Source organism: Gopherus evgoodei, chromosome 8 (genome assembly GCF_007399415.2).
Source record: "Gopherus evgoodei ecotype Sinaloan lineage chromosome 8, rGopEvg1_v1.p, whole genome shotgun sequence".
NCBI lineage: Eukaryota > Metazoa > Chordata > Testudines > Testudinidae > Gopherus > Gopherus evgoodei.
The window spans coordinates 83,280,317-83,308,062 of NC_044329.1; the positions used below are offsets into that span (position 1 = coordinate 83,280,317).

At 41.6% G+C, this 27,746-nt stretch overlaps 1 protein-coding gene across 2 annotated transcripts in view; it reads left to right on the forward strand.

Annotated features, from left to right (window-relative positions):
• Positions 1 to 27,746, forward strand: part of DDAH1 (dimethylarginine dimethylaminohydrolase 1) — a 144,884-nt gene that overhangs the window by 47,807 nt on the left and 69,331 nt on the right. Inside the window, exon 1 of one of the 2 annotated variants that reach the window (XM_030572559.1) lies at positions 10,272 to 10,644. The exons of the other annotated variant lie outside the window; for it this stretch is intronic. Coding sequence (XP_030428419.1) covers positions 10,342 to 10,644 — 303 coding nt within the window. The 5' untranslated portion in view covers positions 10,272 to 10,341. Of the gene's footprint in view, positions 1 to 10,271; positions 10,645 to 27,746 lie in introns of those variants that run through there. 2 annotated transcript variants of the gene reach the window in all.

Consider the following 27,746-nt stretch of genomic DNA (forward strand, 5'->3'; position numbering starts at 1 on the left):
TCAACAGCTGATATCCTTTCAAGATTTCCTGTGATATTGCTGCCCATATTAATTACATTTTGATCATGTTTCCAATGGAATTATCTGCATTTTTTTCAAATCTGCGCAGTCTAAAGAACATCTTGTGTTGAAGAAAGAAGAACCTTTCCCATCCTTTTCTGTGCTAGATAATAGCAAAGATAATTGCATTAAACCAAGAGGGTTGATATTGAAGCTAACCTTCCATATTCTTTCTGCTTATACAATCTCTTAACCATCACTGTCCACGGATTATATTATTAAATTTAGTAACAAAGAACCTTGGAAATGTTCAGTTTTTTAGTTTAATTTGTGATGTATTAATCTGGCTGGCTGGCTCCAGTCCTAGCCTGCAAAATAACTTTCTCCTGGCCTGTGTGGGAACAAAAAGAAATCCATAAAATTGCTGACTTATATATAAGTAATAACTTTGTGATGTCTTCCCCAGGGATATGTAACTAACTCTACCTAGCCATTTTCATTTAAATATCCGGTTTCACATCTGAAAACTGTTTGTTGACAATATACTTACCATAAAGAAGGAAGATACTATCCATCTGTCCAGTCACCTCCTGGGCCTGGCCCACCTGATTGCCATAGGGCACCAGCAAAGGGTTGTCAGCTGGTTGGATGACTCAGCAGAACAGACAAATGTAGTCTTGTGGTAACATTTTTGAAAGCACCTAAGTCTCACTGACTTTTTCAATGGGACTTAGGCACTTCTGAAAATTTTACCCTCAGGCACCATGGCTTCTTTCTTCAAGAATAAAATTAACATAAATTCTTGTTATAAACACAAGCACAAAAAATTAATCAGAAAAAGCCCTGGCATGGCTACAACTCAGCCTTTCCATGTGACCCTGGCTGTGGACCCCTAACTTCCCAAAGGATCTTTACCCCTTCTGTCTCCCAGGCAGACCTTTTTACAGATCTTCCCCTGGGGGAAGGTGGGCTAGCATTTGCTCCCTGTTCACTGGGCACTAGCTAGTGTCCCTGCACCCTGTCTCGGTAGCACGAGTGAATATGCCATAATCCTTTCTGCTTTAATTGCAGGATTAGACTCTCCGAGAAGGCTAACATCATTGCCACCAGATTTCTGACTGTCTCAGAGAGTATCCTGAGCTATTGACAATATCCACCTGCATTTTTCCCTATTAATTTTAGATGCTCTTAACAATTTGAGAATAATAAAATGAGCAATCTGTAAATCTGCTTTGTACATTACAAATTTCCTCAGATACTCAAGCCTGAAGGTAAAGCATTCTCCACAGGTGTCTGACAATGCCATTTTGGGTAGTTACTAAACTGCAGCCTTACATCTCTAAGTTTGAGTGCCACTGTATTTTGTAAGTCTGAAACTGCCTTTTCCTACTGAATTTCTTCCCAATCATCCTCCTTCATAATCATCCAGTCAGCACTTGGTTGGACTGTCCTTTACAAATCTATCAGTCTTTTCAAGCTTTTAATAGTAAATACTGTGTATATATGTTTACTATTAATGTAGTTGCTATCCCAGGAGCTCCAATGCAAACTGCAGTTGTGCCACTTAAATGATTGGTTCTTTTATAGACACCACACTGTGTAACCATGGCTTAAATCCAACACTTGGTTCTGATCCTGCTGTGAGTGCTGTGCAGGTGTTCACCCACATGATTACCACTGGAGCAGTGAAGCTTTTGATTGCAGATTTCATCCCGTATGTCTTGCAAATGTATTGTGCCTTATGATGGATGGTGGGGGTTTATCAGACTGTGCAAACACCCCTGGGTAAACTTACTGTAGGGCTGTGCCATCACTAATAGATCAGCATTTCCTACCTAACTTATAATACAATTGTGTGGGCTGAGCATGAGTAATGCACCTGTCAGATACAAATGAATTGTCTTCTACAAAATGCGTCTTGACCTTTTCTTGCCAAGCTAATACAATAACATCATACAGTACTACAACGCTGTCTCATTCCTGTGCACAGAAGACCATATACCTAAACTTAGCCTGTAAAAGATGCCAGATGCCCGGAAAATTTATTATTGCCTAATTTTTCTACAGGAATGACAATGACAAAATAGAGACTGCCTGTCTTAGTTTTATTTCCTCACTGTCTATCTAGTATTTGTTGCATTTGTCTAGGAAATGCATCCATCATTGAACCAAATATCATCTTCTCCACTCTCTTCTGTAAGAAAAATTCTAATGCTTTCATTTTCACCTGGTGACCCTTCCATCCATGGTAATGTGAATTTCTGGTGCACCACATCTTTAATCTTCCACACTCCTAAATGACAGATTTCACTTACTGAAAGGGAATTTTAGAAGAAGATGAGATACTATCAATGAATCTATAGAAAATAATTCTACAGGAGTTATGTGGTTAATGTCCAAAAGGTCTGTTTGCCCAACTGAGTAAATCCAAAGTTCATCCTAGCTGTACTAGTGCATCTCATTGTAACAAAAGAAGTGGGACGACCATAGATGTGAAGCATGCATGACTCCTCTGACTTTTGTCTGTGCTTCTTGGTGCCACATATATTGGCAAGACTGCTGCCAAAGCTGATTTCTAAAGGATAATCTTTGACAGCTTTTTTTCCCCAACTGCTTAGCTGTCAGTTCATGGAAATTGCTACTTGTCTTATGTAAAATGCCAGCTGACAAAGTGCCTCGTTCATTATACCACAGTAGATTAAACAAATACTGTGTTTCTGCTGAACAAGCTACATATAGAACAAATTCTGCAGTCAGGGTATGGATCTGTAACCTTTTGTTTAGATAACTCAACTCCAGTTCCCCTAGGCTCAGGTAGAGGAGAAATCAGGAAAACATTGCACCTCCAGAACATTCTGCCAGATGCTGACTGATACATGGTTTAACATCTGGAAGCGATCACTGTTCCCTCCAAAGAGGTCTCTGCTACATAAACACTGAATAGTTCACAGCTATTTTCAGCTTGCATTAGCTTCTTTTTCTACCATTATAATAAAAAGGGAATAATCTTGAGTATTAAATAGTTATATTTGTACAGCACTTTGAATATATAAAGACTGGCACAAGCTTTGTAAGATGTCTTAGTGTTTGTGCACATGTTGCCTGAATGCAATCAGTTAATGTTTTTTAATTCCCCTGACTTTACCCAGATTATTGAGTTGATACCCTGATAACATGATTTTTAATAAGAATATCATTTGCCTCAATGACTGAGCTATTTTGTGTAAAAGTGGGCTGGACTGGAAGTCAGGAAATTCTGTATGCTAATCCTAGCTCTGACACTGGCTTGTTATGTGACCTTGGACAATCAGTGCTTGTCTATATTGTGAAGCAAATTTGGCTTAAGGTAGGGTCTGAATATAAAGTGGAATAGCTATTCCTGATTAACTCCACATCCAAAGTGGATTAAGATAATTCAGAATAAAGAATTCTTATTCAAGAATAAAAGAATCCACTCAGGAATTTGACTGGGAATAGTTAATGAAAAATAGCTATTCCAAACTAATTTTTCCTGTGTAGATAAGCCCTCATTTAACAGCTTTGCCTCAGCATCCCTATCTGTAAATTGGATAAATAATACTTATCTCCCTAACAGTTAGAACTGAATCATGTACCCTTAATCAGACCAAACTCCAATTGATACTAATGGACGTTTCGCCCGAGTAAGGAGTGTAGGATCATACTTCTCATGTTTGGGCAGCAGTCTGATTATGTTAGGTTCTATGATTATTAGCATTACTCTGCAAAGTAGTTGCAGTATTTTCCTACAGAGGTGAAAGAAATATAGAAGAAACTTGAAAATTTTACCCAATGTCTTCTAACTATGTTTCTGGTACAGTGGACTTATCCACATGGCAGAGAGTTGCTGGGTGAATGCCTAACATGCCTTTTTGTTCTGGTCTTTCATGCGCCTTAATTTTGTGCAACACTTAGTTAACATAGTGACACACACTATATAGAAACTTGAGAGCGAGCGAGCGAGCGGTGTTAAGAACTGCTAGCATCTGCAAGTGCTGGAAAGTATGTTCAGACCTGGCATCCTAGAAGCCTTCAAAATATTGCCCAGGCTGCTTGATATGCTTTTACACTAGGCATTGATCCAAATTCCACAGTTTGTTACTGTCATGCAAATTGTTCAATAGCAGTGAACAACTGTGGTCTTCAATTACATAGTGCAGTACATGGGCGTTGCCTGATTTTTGGCATAAATTCTGAGTCCTGATTGACTCACAGAGATGATGTAACATGCCAAAGAAATATTTGTGATAAAACATGCTTTATTTATGCTACACGACTCATCCCAGAAATAAATTTCAGAATCTGTAGTATGTAACCATCTTCTGCCAAAATTATCAGTTATTTCCTGAATGTAATGCCATGGCCAGAAAATCTGGCTAATATGCCAAGTGATTTTGTCAAACTGATGGAATTTTACTTTGTTTCTTGTTGATTTTTTCTGTGCTGACAAACCTTTAAAATAATATCTTCTTTCAAATCGACTGCTTTCTTTTGAAAGTGACTGACCTATTCACACGTGCTTTCACAAGTACATTCCTGTAATTCAATTTTCCTCTGACCCTCTTAAGACTTTCTCATTGGCACTGTCAAATAAGTCACTGTAGTGTCAATGAATATGTATACTTTTCTATGTGAACATACAGTGTGTTTTCCCGATTTTCTCTTTCTAGCTACCAATTTTCATGTTGTTTAAGTGCTGTGCATAGTACCTTCTAATCTGGTCCCTGTTAGAATGGTGGTGGTTTTTGTTTTTATTTGTTGCTGAATTCATTTAGGATACTTTCCTTGTGACACCTCTTTCTTTTCTGGCTAGCAGATGGCATCTCTACTGACTTCCACTAGCACCTGTCTGAACTGACTATATTAGGAAAACACAAAGTATCTGTAATAATGTAATCCATAAAGTGATGAAATAAATATACTTCATGAATCTTGAAAGAATGAAGGTGATTATAGCTGATCCTGTAGCTTTTTGGATTACTGCATATGCTATTATGATGAATTTTAACATTACATTAATCATTCTGTGTAATTTTTGTGTATACTGTTAATTTATATGTAAACTGAATAATTTTTTTTACCCTTGCCATAAATATGCACAATTTTGCTCCTACTGCATCTGTTCATAGACATTGTTAATGACATGTCATGGTTACAAAAATATTAACCTCAAAAAGCTAGTTTTGATTTACATTTAAATTGCACCTGTTCCTTTAAATAGCTACATGTAGCATTTTGGTTTATAGCATATTCAATACTTTGTTTCTATAACTTTGTGTTCGTATATAATATTTTATATGTTCAAAGCAGTGGTGTAGTGGTAAAAAAAGAAGTGGGTAAAGTAACCTAAACTAAACTCCACATTCCCCAAATGAGAAGTGGATAAACTCCATTTGCCTGTGTTTATCCACAATCCTACTGGTTCAAAGTGCATTGTATTCTTTGCATCAAAGTGCATTGTATTCTTTGCATAAGAACCTCTGTCCATAAACAGCCTTCCCCTCCTTAGAAACGGAATGGCATACAAAAGCTGTTAGAAACAAATTCTATATATTTAGTCATTCCATACAGCACTATCATAAGTTTATGATATATAGACCTATAGATTCTATTGTCCATCTGAGATTATCCCATGTCAGTGATAATTACTACAGGAGAACCACATTATTCTATCACATAATAAATGCACATGATGGCAGCATCACCTAGTATCCCATATTCCTACAATTTTTAGTAAGAGTTAAAAAAAAAGTAAGTTTATAAATAAATTACATATTTTGAATGTTTGAAAATCTAAAATGATTAGAACTACTCTATTCAGTGATTTTCAACACATGCTATTTCTTATTATGGCACCTATATTTATTCTGATTATTGACTAATCTTACCATTTCTTCTTCTGGCTAACATTATGCTAACCAAAAAAAAAAAGTGTGTTTCATTGGCCAAAACCATGATTTATAATGATAAAAATAAAAAATGATGCTCTGATAAATGTAGAATCATCAAATTTTATGTTTGTGTTCCAATTCTATCTTCAAGATCCTCAATAGTTTGTCATTCTCCTAAATAACAGAGGTCATTTGCCTGTTTGTATACTGAAAATACATTTAATACCCATATTTATATAGCTATTCAAATAACTACATACATGTGGTCATTTCAATGACCAGAGAAGGAACCTGGGAAGTACTTGGCTGAAGATGCTGGATAAGGCCTAGGAGGAGGCATTCCAAAGCAAAAAAATGGCTGAGGGAAAAGTGAAGTAGGACGGGTCTTTCTTTGAATGGACAGTTACTTCATAGTTTAGGTCCCTGGGCTGGAGGCTGGAGTAGAGAGCGAGACTGGACTCCCACTTGCTGCTACCTCATGGAAGTGGAAATCCCTGCAATGAAGAGAAAAGATGCTGTAGTGCAGAAGGGGGAGAAGGCAGACAGGCCCTCAAGGGAGGACAGTGATCCAGTAAAAAGACTTGGAGATTTGATGGTTTGTTTTTAATTTCCTTTGGACTTCTACTTGATGCTCATGCTGACCTGGAGGAACTCAATCATCCAACCAAACTACCCCACCACCAAAGGGAGACTATGGCTCAGTGTGGAGAAACTGTCAGAGCTGTGCATCTTGACGGAGAGAGGTAAGCCGCCTTTCTACAATACCCAAATCAGATGTTAATTAACTTGAAGCAAAAGACATGCAGGTATAGTTATATGAATGATTTGGCTATCTAAGTGCCCTTGTGGTTATTTGAATAATTGTAAATTAAAATATAGGAATGCAGTTATGGAAATGATCAGATATCCAAGTAAATACTCTTGCATTTACTGGAAATAAAACTGAAGTCAATTCAAAGTTTTGCACAGATTTCCATGGAGCCAGGATTTCACGTTTGGTGTTTATCTCAATGTACAAAAATGACTTGGCACCTGATCCTGGAATTAGCTCCATTGCTCCATTGGCCTTTAAGCCTTATTAGGTCCCTGCTCCTACTGAAATCAATGGCAAAACTCTCATTGGTTTCATGGTACAGAGTCTGGCCCCATTCTGGTAAATAATTGGTAGACAGTGACATTATGCATGTACAGTATATGATTTTCAAATGAATATACCATTGTTTCTAATACTAGTTTATTAAAATGCTAAACCAACATGAAAACCTCACGTTTTGCTTTGATTTTAAAAATTTCAAAAATGGCCTTATTTTGCATTAAAAAAACAACACACAACAAAACCTAGCTCAAAAACTGAATGTTTACAGGATACTTCTCTGAAACAGGACCAAATAAGGGCAAGAGTATCACATTTCTGAAAAGTGTGAAACTTCTTTCAGTTCAAAGTAAATTTTCCATGAGTACATGCAAAACTTTGATTTTTTTTTCATGTTTTTATATGAAACAGGGCAGGCCATTTCATGGAAGTTTTGAGAGAGGAAAAAATATCAAGAACTAAATGAGAGAAAGAGAGAGAGAGATGCTTTTGTCATTTTTGTACAACTATTTTTGAACGAATGTATTACACAAGTTGAAGGTACCACACTTCACATGTCCTCATTTTGTTTTCAAATATAACTTCCTTTAACAAAATACAGTGCTGGGATAGGCAGGACTAGACTTAAAAAACTGCAGCTATGCCACTGCAGTGCTTTAGCGCAGATGCTACTATGCCAACGGGAAAACTTCTCCTGTCCGCGTAGTTAATCCACCTCTACAAGAGGCAGTAGCTATATTGAGAGGAGAAATACTCCTGTTGACACAGCACTGTCTCTATCAGGGTTAGGCAGGTATAACTGTCGCTCAATGGTGTGGATTTTTCATACCCCTGAGCAACCTACAGGGCCGGTGCAAGGAAGTTTCGTGCCCTAGGCAAAACTTCCACCTTGCGCCCCCCCCAGCCCTGCATCAGCTCCCCGGCCTCCCCGTCCTGAAGTGTGCCGCCCGTCCCCATGGCAGCTCCCCACTCCCTGGCCTGAGGACCCCTGCGGTACCTCCCCACCCCAGCTCACCTCTGCTCCGTGTCCTCTCCAAGCAGGACTGCGCAGTGGAACCCCTGGGCTGGCGGCTGCCGGCAGTGGCATGCTGACCCAGGGGACCCCCTGGGTTGCCAACTGGGCGCCAGGGCAGCCCGGAGGATTCCGGGGGCATGGGGTCTTCGGCGGCAGGGGGCCCCTGCTTTGGCGGTAATTCGGTGGCGGGGGGCCTTTCCGCTCCAGGACCCGCCGCCCAAGTGCCTCGGAGACCTGCCACAGGGACCCCCCACCGCTGAATTGCCGCCTGAAGCGGGACCAGCTGCCGAAGTGCAGCCGGGTCTTCAGCGGTAATTCTGTGGTGGAGGGCCCCCGCCGCGGGTCTCCAGAGCACTTCAGCGACTGGTCCCAGAGTGGAAGGGCCTCCTGCCGCAAAATTACTGCCAAAGACCGGGCTGCATATCGGCAGCGGGTCCTGCTTCGGCGGTAATTCACCGGCGGGGGGTCCTTCCGCCCCGGAGCGGAAGGACCCCCTGCCAGCGAGGACCGGGAGCAGAAGAAGCTCCAGGGGCCCGGGCCCCACGAGTGTTTTCCAGGGCTCTCAGAGCGAGTGAAGGACCCCGCTCCAGGGGCCTCAAAAAAATCTCATGGGGGCCCCTGCGGGGCCTGGGGCAAATTGCCCCTCCTGTCCCCCTCTCTGGGCAGCCCTGCTGGTGCACTGACCCAGAGGAAGCCCTGGGTTGCTGGCTGCCGCGTCGGTGCCCTGACCCGGGGTACCCCCTGGGCTGCCGGCTGCCATGGCGGTGCACTGACCATGGGGACACTGTGGGCTGCCGGCTGCCGTGGCAGCGCACCGACCCAGAGGAAGCCCTGGGCTGCCGGCAACGGTGCGCTGACCAGGGGGACACCCTGGGCTGCCGGCTGCCGCGGCGGCACCCTGACCCGGGGAACCCCCTGGGCTGCTGGCTGCCGCGGCGGCGCCCTGACCCGGGGGACCCCCTGGGCTGCTGGCTGCTGCGGCGGGGCCCTGACCCGGGGAACCCCCTGGGCTGCCGGCTGCCGCGGCGGCGCACTGACCCAGGGGACACTGGGCTGCCGGTTGCCGCGGCGGCACACCAACCTAGAGGAAGCCCTGGGCTGCCGGCAACGGCGCGCTGACCAGGGGGATCCCCTGGGCTGCCGGCTGCGGCTCGCTGACCCAGGGGACACCCTGGACTGCGGGCTGCCGCAGCAGCACCCTGACCCGGGGAACACCCTGGGCTGCTGGCAACGGCGCCCTGACCCAGGGGACCCCCTAGGCTGCGGGCTGCCACCGCGGCGCCCTGACCTGGGGGACCCCCTGGGCTGCTGCGGCGGCGCCCTGACCCGGGGAACCCCCTGGGCTGCCAGCTGCCGCGGAGGCGCCCTGACCCAGGGGACACCCTGGGCTGCCCGCTGCCACGGGCAGCTCAGACTCCCTCTCTGTCCCAGCAGCAGTGGCTGCTCGACCACTTAAAGAAAAAATTTGGGGGTGCTTTTTGGTGCCCCCAAATCTCGGCGCCCTAGGCAACAGCCTAGTTCGCCTAAATGGTTGCACTGGCCCTGGCAACCTCGTTATATGGATGCAAGTTTATAGTATAGACCTGGCCTAAGAAACTGCTCTTGGAAAGTTATTAGCAACTCAGAATTCAAGATGGCCTTAAATATCCTCCCTCCTCAGCTCCGGGGAAAGTTTGGCTTTGCATCTGGAACCAAATTCTGTTGACTGGACACCTCACTACCAAAAAGACGTTTAGAGCTAAAGAGCCCTCTCCCATCCCTGCACATTGAGGGTGCAATACATACACCTGATCCTTACATAGGTGCACAATGGGTAAGGGAGAAAGGACATGAAGAACCTCCTCCTCCTCCTCTCCCTGCCACCCTCACTTGCAGGGAGTCCTCCGCTAGGCACTGGCACCCAGGTTCAGAATGTGGCCTATGTGCTTTCAGAGGAATCCAGATACAGTGAAGTCTCAGTGAATGGGGGGCTGGGCACCTGGCCCACCTTCCTCTATCCACACAGTTTGCAGCCAGTTAGCTCCAAGCTGGGCAGCAGCTGAGCACTTGCAAGGGCAGCCTGCAGAGCACTCTCCTCCACCTCCCCCTACACATCCAGGAACAGGTCCTAGGACGCCCCCACAACCCAAAGAACAGGTAAAGGGCTCTGCCAAAACGACCAATCAGGTGCTTCAATCCAAGCAGCCAGCCAATGGGAACTCCCTTGAAACCGCACCAATGGTAGGCTGCCTATTCAGGCCGAGCCGCGTGAGCCCTACCCCACGGGGACGGAGAGGGGTGCGGGGCAGTGAGCGCGCGGCGGTGCCTGCTATTCGCCTCCCAGCATGGCCGGGCTGAGCGGCAGCTCCAGCCTGGGGCGGTGCAGCCACGCTGTGGTGCGGGCGCCGGCCGAGTCGCTGTCCCAGCACGCGCTGCGCATAGAGAAGAGCAAGGAGGTGGACTTCGCGCGGGCCGAGCGGCAGCACCAGCTCTACGTCGGGGTGCTCAAGAACAAGCTGGGCCTGCAGGTGCTGGAGCTGCCGGCCGACGAGAGCTTGCCCGACTGTGTCTTCGTGGAGGACGTGGCCGTGGTGTGCGAGGAGACCGCCCTGATCACCCGGCCGGGGGCCCCCAGCAGGAGAAAGGAGGTACCAGCTGCAGGGGGAGCGGGGGAGGCTCGCTGAGCACGGGCGGGGCTCCAGACCTTGTGCCCCACCTGTGGAGACCTTCGCTCTCCAGTCCCCACGGGGTCTCTGCTAAGATCTCTGCACCTTTCCGGGCGGGGGTAGAGCCCATGGTCCCCAGAATCCCAGGCTGGGTCATTTTTTGGTCGGACTTGCTCTGTGACGTTTTATTTTAACTTAATGCAGAACAGAGCTGGTGCAAATGCACGGAATTAAACCGAAGATCTCTGTGGGAAACGTTTGCCAGGAATAGCTCTTCCGGGAAGTGAGCAGTGTATACAGAGTGCGGTGCTGTAAGGCGTGGCAGGCTGGTGGCATGATGGGAGAGGAGAGACAGAAAATGCTCAATGCACTTGCAGTCTCCTTTTCCCACAATGAACTCCAACCTGAATGCTTATGGAGAAGCTTTCCCATTCTTAGCACAAAAGCCATAGTTTGGGAAGAGCACGTCTGACTCTTAGTTCTCAGGCGGGCAGTGAATCACCTGTATCAGAAAGAAAATGAATCCAGATATATGTTCTTGTTGTCTTGGCAGTACTGTAATGGTGACTGCAAATTGTCTAGACTGAAAAACGGATCTAGTCCCTTTTTGTTTTGCAACTAGTTGTGCTTAACAAACATATCGGGATGTCTATCATTTTGTTGCACGAAATAGATCACTCTGATCTGTTTTAAGACATCCTGAAGCCCTTTATAGTTAATCACCGCAATTCTTTGTAAGTTTAAACACAATCCAGGGAGATGGTACAAAAATGTTAAAAACCAATTAACAACTCCAGGTATATGTGCAACACTGCACAAGGCTCAGTGTGAATTTAATACATGTGTAGATGTAATATAAATTTACTCTTACATTAGAGAAGCTGGATGGAAACATTGAATTTATTCCGTTTCACTAACATTTCTATTGAATGTGTATCACTCCTTTAAAACACTGAAAGACAATATGTGTAGTTTCGTTGTTTTTTTACATATGAACAAACAAAAGTGCACACCTACATAATTTAGTGTGACAGATGTCCTTATAACAGATTAATATATCAATATATTATATTATATTAAAGTGTTCATCTTATTAACGCAGCAGGTTGTATAAGCACTGTATTGCAGTTTTGAGTGCAGAAATTTATTTCCTGGGTGTAGCCCTTGTGATGGTGGTCAGTGCACGTGTAGAGTGGCGTTAAGTACGCTTTTAAAACGTGCAGTCAGTTTAGTTTCTCAAATACATTTAAATATAAGTTGACTAAAAAGCCATTGTCACAGTCAGAGCATATTTGAATTTACTGTACAACACTTTTTTAAATAGTGTAACCTCTAGGGATTCTAGGTGTTTTGGTTGCTTGGGATTCAATAATTTAAGTGGACTTCGGTGTTTTCTTCTTCATTAAGCTGTAATACCAACCCTCCGATATCTTCATATGTGTTTATGACCATTCTAAGTCACATCGTCACTTGGAGTCCTTCAGCAATGTATCCTCTTATATGAAAAGGGGGGATATACTATTTAATTAATACATCTAATAACACTCCTCCCAGTTTCAGGTTACTGATGTACCCTATACCCAGGGCAGAAGTGGCTCATGTCAGGAAGCACCTTTGCATTCAGTCAGACAAGCAGGGAGAAGATCAGCCAACCAGAAAATGAAATACAAGCAGCCAACAAAGGATGATTTGGGAAAAGTCTGAAGCAGATTAGCAGCTAAGAGAAATCAGGCAGTTAGATAATACAATAACACCAAAGATCTGTCATGGAAGAATAAGTCTCTCTTACAAATCATTAGTACTTTATCTTAGTAGAAGTGTTTTGAACAGTCCACTGTATAAATCTGCACAACATTTTTATTGCTTGCTCTTGCCATTCATCAGTAAAGATTTCATAGAATGTAGGTAAACAGTTGCAAGTTAAGAGTGTATTATTTTTGCATCGTAACTATTCATAACACACTAGTAAATATCAATAACTGATACTACTGCAACATAAACTTAGACTCATTGTGTCTCTTTTCAGTTTTAATTCACAGTATTTATTAACCTTCACAGTACAATAATTCATAATGGGTGTTCAATTATTGGTGCAAATTAGTAATAGTTCTGATTATATTCAGAATAAAATTCTTTTTATAAAGCGTTAAGTATATCTTAATCTCTCACATTTCAGGACATTCAGAACAAAGATGCCCATGGTCACCTTTACCCAGTCCTTTGTGTGCACCTGAGTTATTTGTGTCAATACATATAATTTTAACATGAATGCCTTAAACTCAATTGTGCATTCATGGTGCACCTGTGATTTCTGTATGGCTGAAACCAATGGAAAATCTTGGGCACAGGAACGTAGACTCTGGCATTTAACAAATAGGTGCAAGTGGCTGAGTTACTGCTACAGGAACCTTTGCTCTGAAATTTCAGTCTTTATGTTTGACACTTCAAACCTGTTCATCAGATCACATCCCTCTCTGCATTCTTAAACTCATTTCTGTCACCTTGCCTTTAATAAGTGAGATGGGATTAGGGAATAAAATGTACCACCCCCCCCGTCCCCTAAATTACAGAACCACCAAGTTGGGAAGGCGTTTTACAGTGTATACACATCACCTTTATTGTAACACTTCTCTTCCTCATTCCAGTTCCCCTCCTCTTTTGTCCCTCACTGCTCTTTTCACAATCCATATTCACAGATGAGCTGTGGGGTAGGGCTGGGTCTTTAACTTGTTTCTTTGAAGCTGCTAGCATACTTTTGGGCCTTCAGGGAAAAACTAAATGTGCCATTTACCTAGATTCTTTGCATTTAGTTTTCCTTTTAAAAAAATGAATTAAAAGTTATTTTTCATATGTCTTGTCAAAAAGTGCAACTATCTAAGAGATTGTGCAAATCTCTCATTCATGAACATGCACATGCATGTATTTGGAGGAGTGCAACCAGATATGTGCTTAAAAAGGTAATGACATCAAAGTAGTATGTGGGTGCAGTATGTTATTTTCAAATGCAGCTGTTTCTCAATGAGACTTCTTCAAGAGAATTTTCACTGAACCTATATGACCCACTAGTATGATTATTTATGCCCATGTAGAGTTCTGGTGACTTCAGTGGAGCTCTGTGTCAATGGCTCTCAACCTTTCCATTTCCAACCCTACCCATTTCAGGAGTCTGATTTGTCTTACGTACCTCCAGGTTTCACCTCACTTAAAAACAACTTGCTTACAAAATCAGACATAAAAATACAGAAGTGTTACAGCACACTATTACTGACAAAGTGCTTACTTTCTCATTCTTACCATATCATTGTAAAATACATCAGTTGGAATATGAATATTGTTCTTACGTTTGTGTATAGTATATAGAGCAGTATCAACAAGTCATTGTATGAAATTTTAGTTTGTACTGATTTCACTGGTGCTTTTTCTGTAGCCTTTGTAAAATTAGGCAAATATCTAGATGAGTTGTTGTACCCCTGGAAACCCTCTGCATACCGCCAGAGCTACCCATACCCTGAGTTGAAAACCACTGCTCTATGTGAATGTAAGGGGCCATGCTAAGCTTAGAATAGAGGTGTCATCTCTCCCTAAGGTATAGAATTGCCAATACTATGTTATGAGTTGTACTAAGTGAACAGATTAAATTTGGATCCAGGTCTGTGCTCAGAAGGAGCCCAGAAGCTTGTAATGTAAAGATTCAGCAAGGGGGCCAATGCAAAATGTGGCAGCAGCTTGTGGGAGATAGGCAGGAGGTAGAAGGCTCCTGCTACACAACTGACTGCTATTGATGGCACTGCAGGAGGTGGGGCTCACTCAGCTCAAGAGAAGGCTGTAGGCAGATCTGAGGCAAGAAATGAGCATGTCTGGCCCACCCTTGGGTCCCACCTTGTGCTGATGCAGAGAAATAGGATGTAGCAATATAACTAAATGAGGGTATTTATAGATTTTTTTTTTCCCTACACTTGATGTGATCCATAGAGCAAAGACTAAGGAGTAGGCAGAGCATAGAGTCAACTGTAAAATGAGAAGAAGAGAGCTTGTTGGTTTTTTTTTCTTTTTTCTTTTAAGAAAGTTGTTTTCCAGCCACTAATTGGGCTGGGACTTTAAAGGCAGATGGATGAGCTGGACAGCCCAAGGCTGAGGAGGCAGTGAAAGAGGCTAATGTGAAGGGGATCTGGGAAAGAAGACAGAGTGGTTTGTATTGGGAGGACATATTTATGTGGGGAACTGGAGCAAAATTTTGGCAGATCTGGGCCCTTGATACCTTTTTTTCTGCTCCCGGTAATAAAAACAGTGAACTAAAGGGTGAAATGAATTGTATGTTGGCTATTACAAGTGCCAGCGGGTGATAAAATGTTTAACTTTCCTATTAACCAAAACCCACAAGATGGCGTAACCCCAACTGGGACAAGCATGCACAAAAATTAAAAAAGACAATTCTGGAGGGGCTGTGTATGGTAACAAATTATCCTTGAGTTAGCTAAATTTTTGCTTTGTAGTAATATAAAACCCAGCTGTATTTATGTAATGTTTCCTTGTTGAATCCATGCTCAATCACAGCACCATTAAACTTCACTGTATTTGGAAAGGTACAGTCAAACTCATCAGTATTTGTGTATGTGCAATACGTACTTGTTCAAGCTGATTTTTGAAAGCTCTAAATTAAACAATGAAACAATAAATAGAAAGGAGTCCGTACCCGATCCCGTTCATAACATAACCACAGTTACAGAGACATTTTCTCTAATGGAGTATTGTGTGTAGGAGAGACACAGGAAAGGATGAAGCTCCGGTATATTTATACTGAAAACATTATTCATGTCTACTTTGTCTAAAATCAGTTTTGACTATTCTAATGCAGGTTGACACAGTTAATTCCTACGAAACCAGATCTCAAATAAATCATGAATATGTTAAGATCTACTTTGCAACAGTTCAGCAGGTACAGATTTACTTATGTTCATCAAGTGAATGGTCCATAGGTGCTTATAAATAAAAAAACAAGAAAAGGAAAACCCCATGTTCTCCCCTTATTTGCTCTAATGACTGGAACATCCACTGTGAATTATTTAATTATGTGTATTTGAAAAATAAGTGAACAAATGTTAAAACAATCCAGGGTATTGCATCATAAACTAGACATTGTTTGTCATACTGGTGTAGTTCTTAATTACTTATGACAGTACTTCGTACTGGGAATGAGACCTCACAGCAGCACTTTTATGAAATCTGTGTGGAGGAGTGAGGTGAGACCACAGTTCCTCTGTTTATGGGCACCATTTCTTAGGATCTGTCTATACTATCCGCCAGATTGGTGGGCAGCGATCGATCCAGCAGGGGTCAATTTATCACACCTAGTCTAGACGCAGTAAATTGACCCCAGAGCACTCTCCCAATGACTCCTGTACTTCACCGCTGCAAGAGGTGCAGGCAGAGTTGACGGGGGAGCGGCAGCAGTTGACTCAGCACAGTGAACACACCGAGGTGAGTAGATCTAAGTACGTCGACTTCAGCTACGTTATTCATGTAGCTGAAGTTGCATAACTTGGATCGATTTCCCCCGTACCCCCAGTGTAGACCAGGCCTTATTTATTTCAATCTTTTTCTGGTACTTCATAATGTCAGTATCACAGGGCTAGCTGCACCTCTTTCTGTCTCTTCCTGATCTCTCTCAGTGCATTCCTTCAGGGGTCAGGCTGCCTTTATCTTTCTTTGAGTGGAATTTAGCAATTCTCCATCTGTTAGACTATGCTCTGGGATACAGTACTATGTGTATAGTCTCTGGGCTTGTTCATTGGATCCAACTAGGTTTGGCACCTGCGGTTCTTCCCTTTGGCAGTGTGTGACCATTGGTGTTTGTATTGACCACACAGCCTTCTTAAAAGCAAAGCATTGTTTATTTTACCAATAGGAACAAAGCGTTTAGAGAGAAAGGGTTTTAAAACAACAGGAAATCTGCCTGCATGTCTAGCTTACCTAAAGACCTTCCATTCTGTAACGGTGGCCTGGGCAGGACTAGCTTCTCCAGATACCCCAGCAGATGCCTGTTAGTCTGGTTTTTCCAAACGGCTCCCCCTCCAAAAGAGAAGGGAGCTTTTAATGCAGCCAGAGTTGCTTTGTTCTTGTCAGCTCTGGTGCTTTGGCCTTTCTGGTAGGCTTAACAGGAGGTTGAGCCATACTCCTCAAAGCCAGTGGCTCTGCCCCTGTGCCCTGGAACATCACCCTTAAGTGTTTGCAGAAGGCCAAAGGGCGGCTTATCTTGAGCTACCCTTCATCCCTTCTTGCTTGTTTTTTCCTTGCAGCCTGCTATTAAAATAAACTAACATATTTGTATAATAAACATCCCTATAAACAGGTCAATATACAATAGTAATAAATTATTACAGAGCAGCTCCATGTCTGTCATACCTAGGTTCAACACGTTATCTAAAACAATATTTAAAGCAGTATAATTTTAAAATTGCAGTATAATCCATTCACTTTTATTAGACTCTCCATAATAGAAAAACTAGCCCTCCATACCCCAACCCCTACTTTAACCAAAAAGTCTTTCTTGTCCCCATAAAAAGACCAATTAAAGCATAGGCATATTTATTTGGAAACTTTATTTCCTGATCAGTCTCATAAATAAGATATGGGATAAAATTTTCAAGCATGCTTAAGTGATTTAGGGCTTGTATTCCTTGCAAAGTTAACTTGAGTGCTGCCTCTAACTCAAACTCTATACACACTTCCAGGCCCTTGAGCTTTCCTTAGCAATGAATGGAGCAATACTTTCTCTTAGCATTGCATGTTGGGGTGAAGTCTGTTTTCAATGGCCATAAGGCAACTTATTGGAGTGAAGGCCAAGGGAAGGTTTGGGTATCAGGAAAAAGTTGAAGTTTTTTTAGGGGGATGTGTGTGTCTATAGATAGATTTTTTTTTTTCAAGGTAATACTTTATTTTTAGAGGTTTTAAAAATTGATTTAATTATAACGACAGCAAAAAGCAAGTGCCTGGGAGTATGGCAAAAAGATGGATATTACCCTTACTACAACTTTGAAGTTCAGTGAGGCTGCTTAAAGTGAAAGACGGGGCAGACTTTCTCCCAAAGGAAAATGGGATGGAGAGCAGTGAAAGTGCAGAGTGAACACATGGTAGAGTCAGTCACCTGTCACGTTAGTTCCACATTTTTTATTTATTTCACTCAGTCTTGCAATTCTGACTTCCTTTGATTGACACTTCCCAGAGTGAGGTAGTGCTGGCAGTATTAAGCTTCCAAGTTAACTAGTATGATTACTGCTCACTTCCATTTTATTCTTAAATGCTGTTTTAATTTTCCATTCACCAGTCCAAATCAGGAGTAAATCCACTGAATTCAATGGAATTATGCTAGTGTGAGGAGAGAATGGGGACCCAAATGTGTTAATTCGTAAGGAGAGCTGTAGTTATCTGCTTTCAACTGAAATAAATTACAATAGCACTGTATGTAACTCAAGCTTTGCAGATATAATTGGTTATTATATTAAAACCATTGAGACAACCAAGCACTTTTAGATAGTTTGGTTCATGTCTCAATGTTCTAGACAGAAACTAGTTTTTGAGACAGTACTGTTTAGGGAATATACCATTTTTGCTGAAAGCTTTTGCAAACCAGAAAGAAAAGAGGCTAAATCAATTTGTCAGTAAAATGGATAAATTCCAGAATTAATTTAGCACACTAGAAAAATAATCAAGTAAATCACAGGTTTAATAGTTTAATGGAAAAATAAGAACTTTTTGATATCAAGGAATCAAGTTTATTGTCCGCCTCAGAATTTTTGTTATCAGATCCATATGTCTTGGAGAATTATGGAGTTATTCAACAAGTAAAAACTTCTAAATGCAAACCTTAGTTAATTTCCTAATGCAGATCAGTTGATTGGTCTTTCTTTGAGGCCACATGCAAACACTGATACGCATACAGTGTTCGAGTCATGATGATTGAAATAATGTTGTGGTCACTGAATTATTAGCAGTTCAAAATCCTTTCTTTATACCAGTGTGTTCTGACTCAGCCCTCTAGCGCAGTCTCTTCAGGTCACATTCTAAACACTTTGGGATCTGTTCTGAAGAAGTTTGATCCATGTGTCTCTCTCACTGCCTAAGTTGTTGTTGTGTGTGACTGAGATAGTGCAAAGCAGCACTACTGCCATCCTTTAACCCTGCATATTTGGCAGATGGAAATCCAAATGCTGATCAACAGTGCCCATAACCAGCAGACCTCCTCTTGGCTCTGCTGCATGGAAAGGGAGAAGGGCTGCTGCAGAGGAGAGTGATGCAGGGAACCTCTTCCATAATGGAAAGTCCCTTGTGCTTCCTCGCTTGGTGGTTTAAAGGTAGAATTCTTGCAAGCAGGAGGGAACCTGCAACCCCTGTCTCAGCGGCCCAGAAGGGAATGAAAGGGAGGGCTGCCTTCCAGTAACCTGAGGTTGTACGGGAGAGTGGTTTGCCGCCAACCCGCCACAATGAGTGAGAAACCTGATGAGACCGGCTGTGATTGGGACAGCCCCAGTAGAAGCTGAGAAGAGAGAATGGACTAGGGGACCTCACGGAGGGCCCCCTCTTCTTCCAGATTCTTTATCCACCCGTTGGTCAGCTGGAGGACGAGGGGAACCATTTAGTCCCTTGCTCTCCTGTTTCATTAATTTAAATCCTAGACGTGCTCAGCTTATGGGAGAAGCTCTGTTCTTCCATGAGATCAAGAAATAAATGGAAACTTTATTTAAAAAACATGGACACAGTTTTAACCTTCCTGTATTCGAACTGCAATCTCCTAACAAATGGGATGAAAGTCCAGTGGGAAGGCTAGTTGCTTAGTTGAAAGTTACATAAAGCAATGCAAATGTGTCAACCAGAATGATACTTCACACATATTCAGTGCCTTTCACCTCAAAGTGCTTCATAGACTGGTCACAGAGCACCATGGAAGGGGAGCCATCTTAGACATGCAGATCGCAGCCAGTGCTTTGTCACATAATGTGACCAAGGGGCAAGGAGAAAAAGAGCGAAAAAACTAGAGAAACGCTACTAAGTGACAAAATAGCTTAACTCCAAAAGAATGATGGACAGTGATGATTTTCCTAAGCATAGCCAACACTTCCCTTAGCTATGCTAGCTCCCTCCCTAAAGTTAATTAGGATAAGTGATTTTTTTTTTTTTTAAGTCATGCTGGTGCCAACAGAACCTCCATTTGCTGACTGATCACGTTAGCAGAATCTGGCAGCACAGCTGGCAATTATCATCTTGCATTTCCCAAAAGGACGGTGATGAAACTGAGAGGGGCAAAAGAGAGAGAATTTCTAACAGTTTAATTCAGATTGTCACAGTTGTTTTGAGGACTAGTCCTGTGAATCTTGTAGACTCCCACTCATCCTCTGTTTTACTTCCTTGTACCAAGGCCCTTGGTGTTATCTGTGAGCTTTAGCGTCCTGTCTTGACACCTGCCCACAGTCTCTTCAGGGTCCCCAACTTTTCATTGGTTTAAAGTTGTTTTTTTTTTTTTTTTAAAGTAAAGTTAGATTGGAAGGCATGGATCATCAGCCCTAGCCAGACTGTATTCTTTCTTGGGTTTTGCCCAGGTTTCTGCAGAGAGGCTGTACTGATGTTGTTGAATGAGGAACAGACTGGTTTTAAGGTGCACCCTTTATTATGAACCCAAACTACTTAGAGAAATGAGGTAATAAACTTCCTTCTCTGTGCAGCTGCAGCTTCTCGCTGCCCTGTTCTGGGCTTCTTTGTTTCTGTTCCAGCAGGAAATGTATCCCATGAGGCCAAAGACTGCGTCTGGAATGTACAGGCAGTTTAACCATCTTTTCACTTCCTGGAGGACTTACACTGTAGCTTAGTTTCCCTATTTTACATCTTTTTAAAAAATGTTCTGACTTAACTAAAACTCTATCAAGATATTACAATTACCATAACTAACAACTCTTCAGGTTGCCTGAATACAACCAAATACTTCTCGAGCAGTCTTAGGGCATTTGAGCAATCTTCATGATATGCTTCATTACTAACCCTCCTTAGTCAAATTCTTCTCTGTAACAAGATGTTCAGTCTCAAGTCTTGTCTACATGATGTGGCAAAGCATACCACGGGGTAAAGCGCGTTCTAACACGTTATGGTCTAATTGCCCTGCGGAGACCCTGCTGGCACGCTCTGAAAGGTGCACAGTTCATGTCAATGTAGTCCTGTTTGAAACAGGACTATTCAATGAAAACGCAGTATCTTTTAGAGCATGCTAGCAGGGTTTACATAGGATAGTTAGAGCATAACACATTAAAATGCTCTTTACAAATCACACCGCTATAGTGAGCTTGCTGATGCCATACAGACAAGCCCACAAGGTCAACCTGAGAATTGTTTTCAAGTTGTATGTCTGCTTTCACTTCATTTAATTCACGCAAGCTGATTTTCAGTGTCACTCACACTGCCTGGGTCCTGGCCACCGGTCTGAGGGGCTCTGCATTTTAATTTCATTTTAAATGAAGCTTCTTAAACATTTAAAAAACCTTATTTACTTTACATACAAGAATAGTTTAGTTATATATTATAGACTTATAGAAAGAGATCTTCTAAAAATGTTAAAATGTATTACTGGCACGTAAAATCTTAAATTAGAGTGAATAAATGAAGACTTGGCACACCACTTCTGAAAGGTTGCCGACCCCTGTTCTAGTCTCTAAATACCAGTTGCTGTCATGTTTTGCAGCTTAAGGCTTGTGAAACTTTTCATGTAGCATGTACCATGGGTTCTGCATCTCTTCTTAACTGTATCTTGTACATTACTGGGAGACACCCACTTTTTGTGAATACATCTTCATATGATGCTATTGATATTTACATATCTGGATTTGTGTTGGCTTTCTATTCTTCTGTGGTAGATATCCTCTGAACAAGACCAAGCACCTCACATATGGGCAGACCCAAGACTGGTTGTTGGCCTCTGTACCATCACAAACTCTTGTTATTTCATTTTTCCTGTGTATTTAAGTGTTAGCATGCACTTGCCCTGCACTGGAATTGTTCCTTCTATAGTCTTTCACAGACACTATTGACTCTTCCACTTACATGTTCTCCTTACATCTCTCTCTTTGTTTCTGTTATGTTTACTTGTGCTCCAATGTCTATCTTGGATGTAAGTGCCATTTATGCAGTTTAAGCAGCCAATCTTTCCTGCTTTCTCTGCACATTTTAGCATAATGATGGGGCTTACTACAGTTCCTACATATTTGACTGAATGTTAGGCATTTCCTGTACGCATTGTAGTTGCCACATTGTTGGCATTGTTTCTGTTTTCCGTATTTTTGTCCTTGGCCAGTTTAATTTCTGTGAACATTTCCCTTGCTGGGTTAGCTGTCTTACTATCCGTCATGCTCTGTGCTTTTTCTGGGCTTTTTATTTGTGTTTCTGTTTGTTCTGCTGCTTGGCATATGCATTTTGTCCTTTCTAGTATTGGATCCATCTCCCCATAGTTATCGTTCACAGACTTTTTTTATTGTTTTACGCTAGGACAATCTGGTCTCTGAATCTTTTTATTCCATAGCCACAGGACTGACTTTTTAGTTTTGATTCTGTAGGAAACTCCTCTGTAGTTTTTTCCCTTCATCCTGTGTAGGATCATGTAGTATCTTACTGACGAGCAGAGTGGTGGTCAAGATAAAACCTTTACTCTGAACAGAATCTATGTACAGAAATGAGGTAACTGACTTATTACTAACCTGTGTTGCTGTAGCCTGTGAGTGCCCTGTACTCTGCCCCAGAGAGAAGAGAAGATAGTTTGGTTTCCTATGACAATGTTTATAGGAAGTGTGGCACTACACTTCCTGGAAGGCTTGCTCTGTAGCACAGAAGGTATGTATTCAGTAGAGCAGTAAGTAATATAATTCTTCGATAAAGCGTGAGTCATTTGGAGGCACATGCTTCAGCACTTGTGAAGGGAAAGCAGTTCTGCCCGTGGACAAATAGGAGTTGAAGACAAGGTATGAAACTCAATAAGAGAGGCGATCACTGAAACAGTTGCTGGTGTGTGCTTGCCGACGCAATTCTCCTCCTCCAGAAAGTTGGCTCTTTGTACCAGCCTCTATGTTAAACATCACCAGTCTTTTTTTTATTTGTAACTTTTATCAATTTTCATTTTCAAGGTTGTTTGGGGGATTTGCTTGTCTCAAACACAGTTTTAAACTAACTAGAATTTGAAAAGGTAAAAAGAATGTCTTTCCCTCTACAACCACACTTAAGGCAAAATTAGAATATACCTGTATCTTGTCAATTATTGCTTATAGCAATACTGCACAGAGAGACCTCCATAACAAGGTACCATCAGGCTGACAATTGGCTTTGCTGGGCTTGGGGTAAGAATGGATCAGTCTTTAAACAGCGTATCCTAAAAGTGAACTTTTGTTTAGTTGGTATGCACCTTAGGACTGTGGTATAAATTTGGTTACTTTCTCCTGATACTGGTGAATCCTCCTTTGGCTTCAGAATAGTTAGCTCTGTGACCAGATACATGCCTATATCATGCAATTTCTAACAAAGGGCTATTCTTTGTGGAGAATCTTAGACCAGTAAACTGATCCATATCACAGATGTATTTGGTCTCTGTTAACATGAGTATAAAACACAATCTCTTAGCAATGTCCTAGTCGTCTTTCAAAAGGGTCTAGGTAGGGGACTTGAAGGGAGCAACTCGAACATTCACCTGACTTCCAGTAAAATGTAGGCCTGGTTGCTGGGCTTTTATACTGAAATTCTTGAGAGTATCTGAGTTTCTGGAATTGAGAATAAAAAAAATCAAACTTTTTTTTTCTCCTATAGAAGCTGAATATCATTGTGCAGGCTTAGAGCCAGCCTTTGTCATTAACTTTTTTATTCAGTATCACTGCACTGCTGGCCTCTTATGAGACTCATGACTCACTGTGAAGAATAAATGATTAACAGGTTCCATCTATTTTAAAATCTTTCCTAGAAATATAAAAAGAGTTTATTTTGCCGACCTTACCAGACACTTAATTTGGAGTTTCATATTTTTTTTCCCTAAGAGATCGGCCTACACTTCTAAATTGAGTCTGAATCTTCCAGAAGATTTTTTTCATTGGTTAGATGGTCAGCTAAAGTTTTTTATTTAGAAAGTAGCAGAACTCAGGGAATCCAGACTCTCTTTTTTTAATGATTTTTATATTTTTTTTGGTTGTTTGGTACTTCAAAGACTGGATTTGCTGCATCTGTTGCATGCTGGATCTTAACTTGCACACAGCCTTCACAAGTGACGGTACAGTTCGCTGACTATAATTCTAGTATGTTCTTGCAGAATCTTGGGCTTTCGAGAAGAGGTCTCCATCTGTGGTCTGCCTGGTGCCTTCTGTGGTAAGGAGACAAGGGGTTGAGGTAATATCTCTTATTGGACCTGTGTCTCTTGGTGATAGAGACTAGCTTTTGAGCTTACACAGACCTGTACTTCTCTGAGTAGTCTCATTTACTTCAATTTCTGCATTTTTGACTTCTAATTTTCTGTTTTTTAGAAACTAGTTTTAGATGTATCTCAATTGTTAACACAGCCAATATGTCTGTTACCTTAATCACTACTTTACAACAGTGGGCAGTTCACATGAATAAGGCAAGCAGGTTTGGCTCTAAGTCCTGGACAACAGAAAATGAAATGGCGTATTCATTGGTTTTCTAGCAGACATTGAGTTTCTGTGTGCTTTACTGCACCTGTCCAGGTAACATTAATGATTTCTAGTGAGATCATATTAGAATTTACTCTTACTTCCAAGATTTTTATTTAAATGTTTATTATATTTATTTCTGCAGAAGCTAAGCTTAAAAGAGAAGTGGTTCACAATGGTTTGATAGAAGATTTCAGTTCTGCCTGTCTTTGTGTACTTGTTTTTAAAATTTTATTGATTTGCCTTACCACCAAACCCTTTACACTAAACAATTTAGACGTTTTGTAGTTCGTAAAACATGCGATGTGAGCGGCTCAGATGCAAGGGGCTTTTCTGCTTTCTGCTGAGACGAACCCTCTTTCATCATGTGGCAATGTGTAATCTTTGTTGTGAGAAAAGATGCATAAATACAACTCATCTTGAGAGCCTTCAATCCACGTTCTAGTACATCCTCTAGAAACACACGTGTAATTAGGATTGTGTCCTGTATGTTGGTGTGATATATAAATCCTCTTCTATCTCATCCTTAATCCCATTAAACAGGTCTATTTTATTCTCTCACCCCCTTTACCCTTCCAGGGTTTAATCTGTACTCTGCTTCTGTCAGTCTCTTCTGCTATGTTGCTTTCTGAAGCAAGTATTTTTTAGATTCTAGCAATACAATTCTTTTGTGCTCATTTGTTTCCGAGTACTTCTGTGGTATTTCCTTTTCCTTCACTCATGTTAATCCTGTGATTCTTGTTATTCTACATGAAACTTCTTTGTTTTATAATAATTCTTTGACATTGGTTCAAAAAATGTACACGAGCCCCTGCTCTGGCAGCAGACAGGCTGGCTCACTTTAAAACACACTCTCTCCACTGCCCTTTCAGAGCCAATATGGGGTGAAGGGAATAGAACCTCCAGACTATTATAAAAACATAATATTTGGAGGAATAGCACAGATTTCGGATGCATTCTGAACAAATTCACAAGCTCCAGACCTTCCCTCTCTGCAAGCCAAATGGTGCACCCGGTGCTTAGGCAGAGCTAAGTGCTCAAAACATTGACTTCTGTTTATTAAAAATAAACATGCACGAACTGTAATTTATCCCAATACCTTTTTTTTCCCTTGCCGATTTCTCAGACTAACACTAAAGCAGGCATTCAGACTCGACTGCAGACACAGCCTGACTCCACTGAGAATATTACAGGAAATGACTACATCGGAAGCTTTAATCTACATTACTTCCTTCACTTTCAAAGTGTTCCATGGGTTCTGGTGGCACAACAAATCCAGGGAGACAGTGTCAATGATTCTGTAGTAGTCTCTTTGCTTAGGCTTCCTTTTCTCTGGCATGACTTTGCTTTGTAAATAATATGTAACTGATCAGAATGTTAAATGACCTGAGGCATGACTCATTCAAATAGAGTAGAGCCTTGTTTATCCACGGGTCACTGTAGGGCATGTAGACCTCCACGCAGAAGTCTCGCTGAGCTTCCTGCCTTGGGGAAGCTGCCCACGCTCCCTCTCAGTTCTTATGAGATAGTTAAAGATCCTTTTTTAAAAGGAACACATCTTTATTCAAACTGAGAAGAATGGGGGGGCAAAATCTCACTTATCCAACCCCAGGGATATCACCTGGCTTTAGATAGCAGTAGGCATTGATCAGTCAAGATTCTATTATAATTACATTACGATGCTCCTATCAATCTTCTGTAGCAATACATTTGAGGGTTGGGAAGAGGAAGATGATGTCTACAGATATGACTCTATTTGGATAACTAAGTCATGCCAAAACTAAATAAGTTTATGTAAAAGAGCTTGATCAAAATTAATTTAAAGTAGTTCTGTACATCGGGAATATTTTTGAGAAGATAACAATCAAAATATGTACATAAACTACATTGTGCATTCTACCACTGCGTTGTATTAACACAAGGCAACTTTATTTTGTTCAGAATGCAACCGAAATCTGTGCTATTCCTCCACCCTGCGTTGTATTAACACAAGGCAACTTTATTTTGTTCAGAATGCAACCGAAATCTGTGCTATTCCTCCAAATATTATGTTTGTATAATAGTTTGGAGGTTCTATTCCCCTCACCCCATATTGGCTCTGAAAGGGCGGTGGAGAGAGTGTATATTATTTTTTGGTTATTTTCATTTACTATTTTAGCAAAACCCAAGATAAAAATTAAATACAGCTCTCTAGAGACTAATGAACAACTCCCAGGTGAGTTTTATAGAGTCTGTTTTTATACATTGCTGCAGATATCCAGTATGTAGCACTCTTTTACAAAAAGACTCTATATATTCTGTTTTTAGGAGGCTGTGTGGGTTGAGGATTAATAGTTAATAAAGAAATGGCCATACAACTCTGTCTATTTAACACCAACCTGAGTTCTTTGGCAAAATTAAATTCTGTCTCAGCTGGCCAGTGTTGAATATTGTGAAACAAGTATTTATAATTTGACACCTTAGAGGTGTTTTGTTCTGGTGATTTTTGTTGTTGTTTCTGGAGGGCTCAGAACAAGCACTGTCATGGAAACTGAATGACATATCACTTCTCCACCCCCTTAAAATGGGTGGTCTTTCCAGACAAGTATTGAGGTGAGGTGTGTGTTTATAACTTTTTTTTTTATTATGGTATGTATTCTCTCTTCTGAGTCACAGGCGAGTACTGTGGAAAATGTTATTTCCGTGAGCGCACAAGTTTCCATCTCACTGGAGAGGTAAAAGTGTTTAGGAAGGAAATCTTACCTTTTATCCCAAGTTTAGAAAAAGCAAAATGTAACTCTTTTTTATTTACTTTAAATTTTGGCAGGAAACTCTAGTCTGTGACCTTTATTAAAAGGATAGATTTGTCTCGCCAATAGTATAATGATACTTTTCTGTTGATTTTTAAAAGAATCTTATGGGATTTGCCTTACTGAATATCCAGATACCTGGCTGAATGTTTCTGACCTCATGGTTGTTCTAGAAGGAAAGATGCTAGTTCCTAAGAGTATCTTGTTCTGCCAATATTGCCCAGCACAGAGGAGCACTGTGTACGGCTTGTATGTTTGTGTTGGCATCATTGCTGTGGTCAGCAGCCTTTGTATTCAGTGCTGTTTAATGCACTGATTTATGCTCTTGCCATCTACTAGCTGGAGTGCTAATTATCATCTCCTTTTTCCAGTGCCAAGGTTGGGTAGGGCAGAGTAACTGGTTTCTTGGCTTAACTAAATACATAGGTTGGCTGCTACCTCAAGTCCAGGCAGCCTCCACCTATTTGCTACCTATCAAAGTACTCTGCTTGCACCATGGGCAGGTCGGAATGGAATGTTGGGCTTCTAGCCTGGTTGGGCTCCCACTGTCGCTTAAGGCACTATGGGGTTGGTCCTGCTAGTGCCTGCTCCAGCCAGTAAGGTGAGCTAGCAGGAA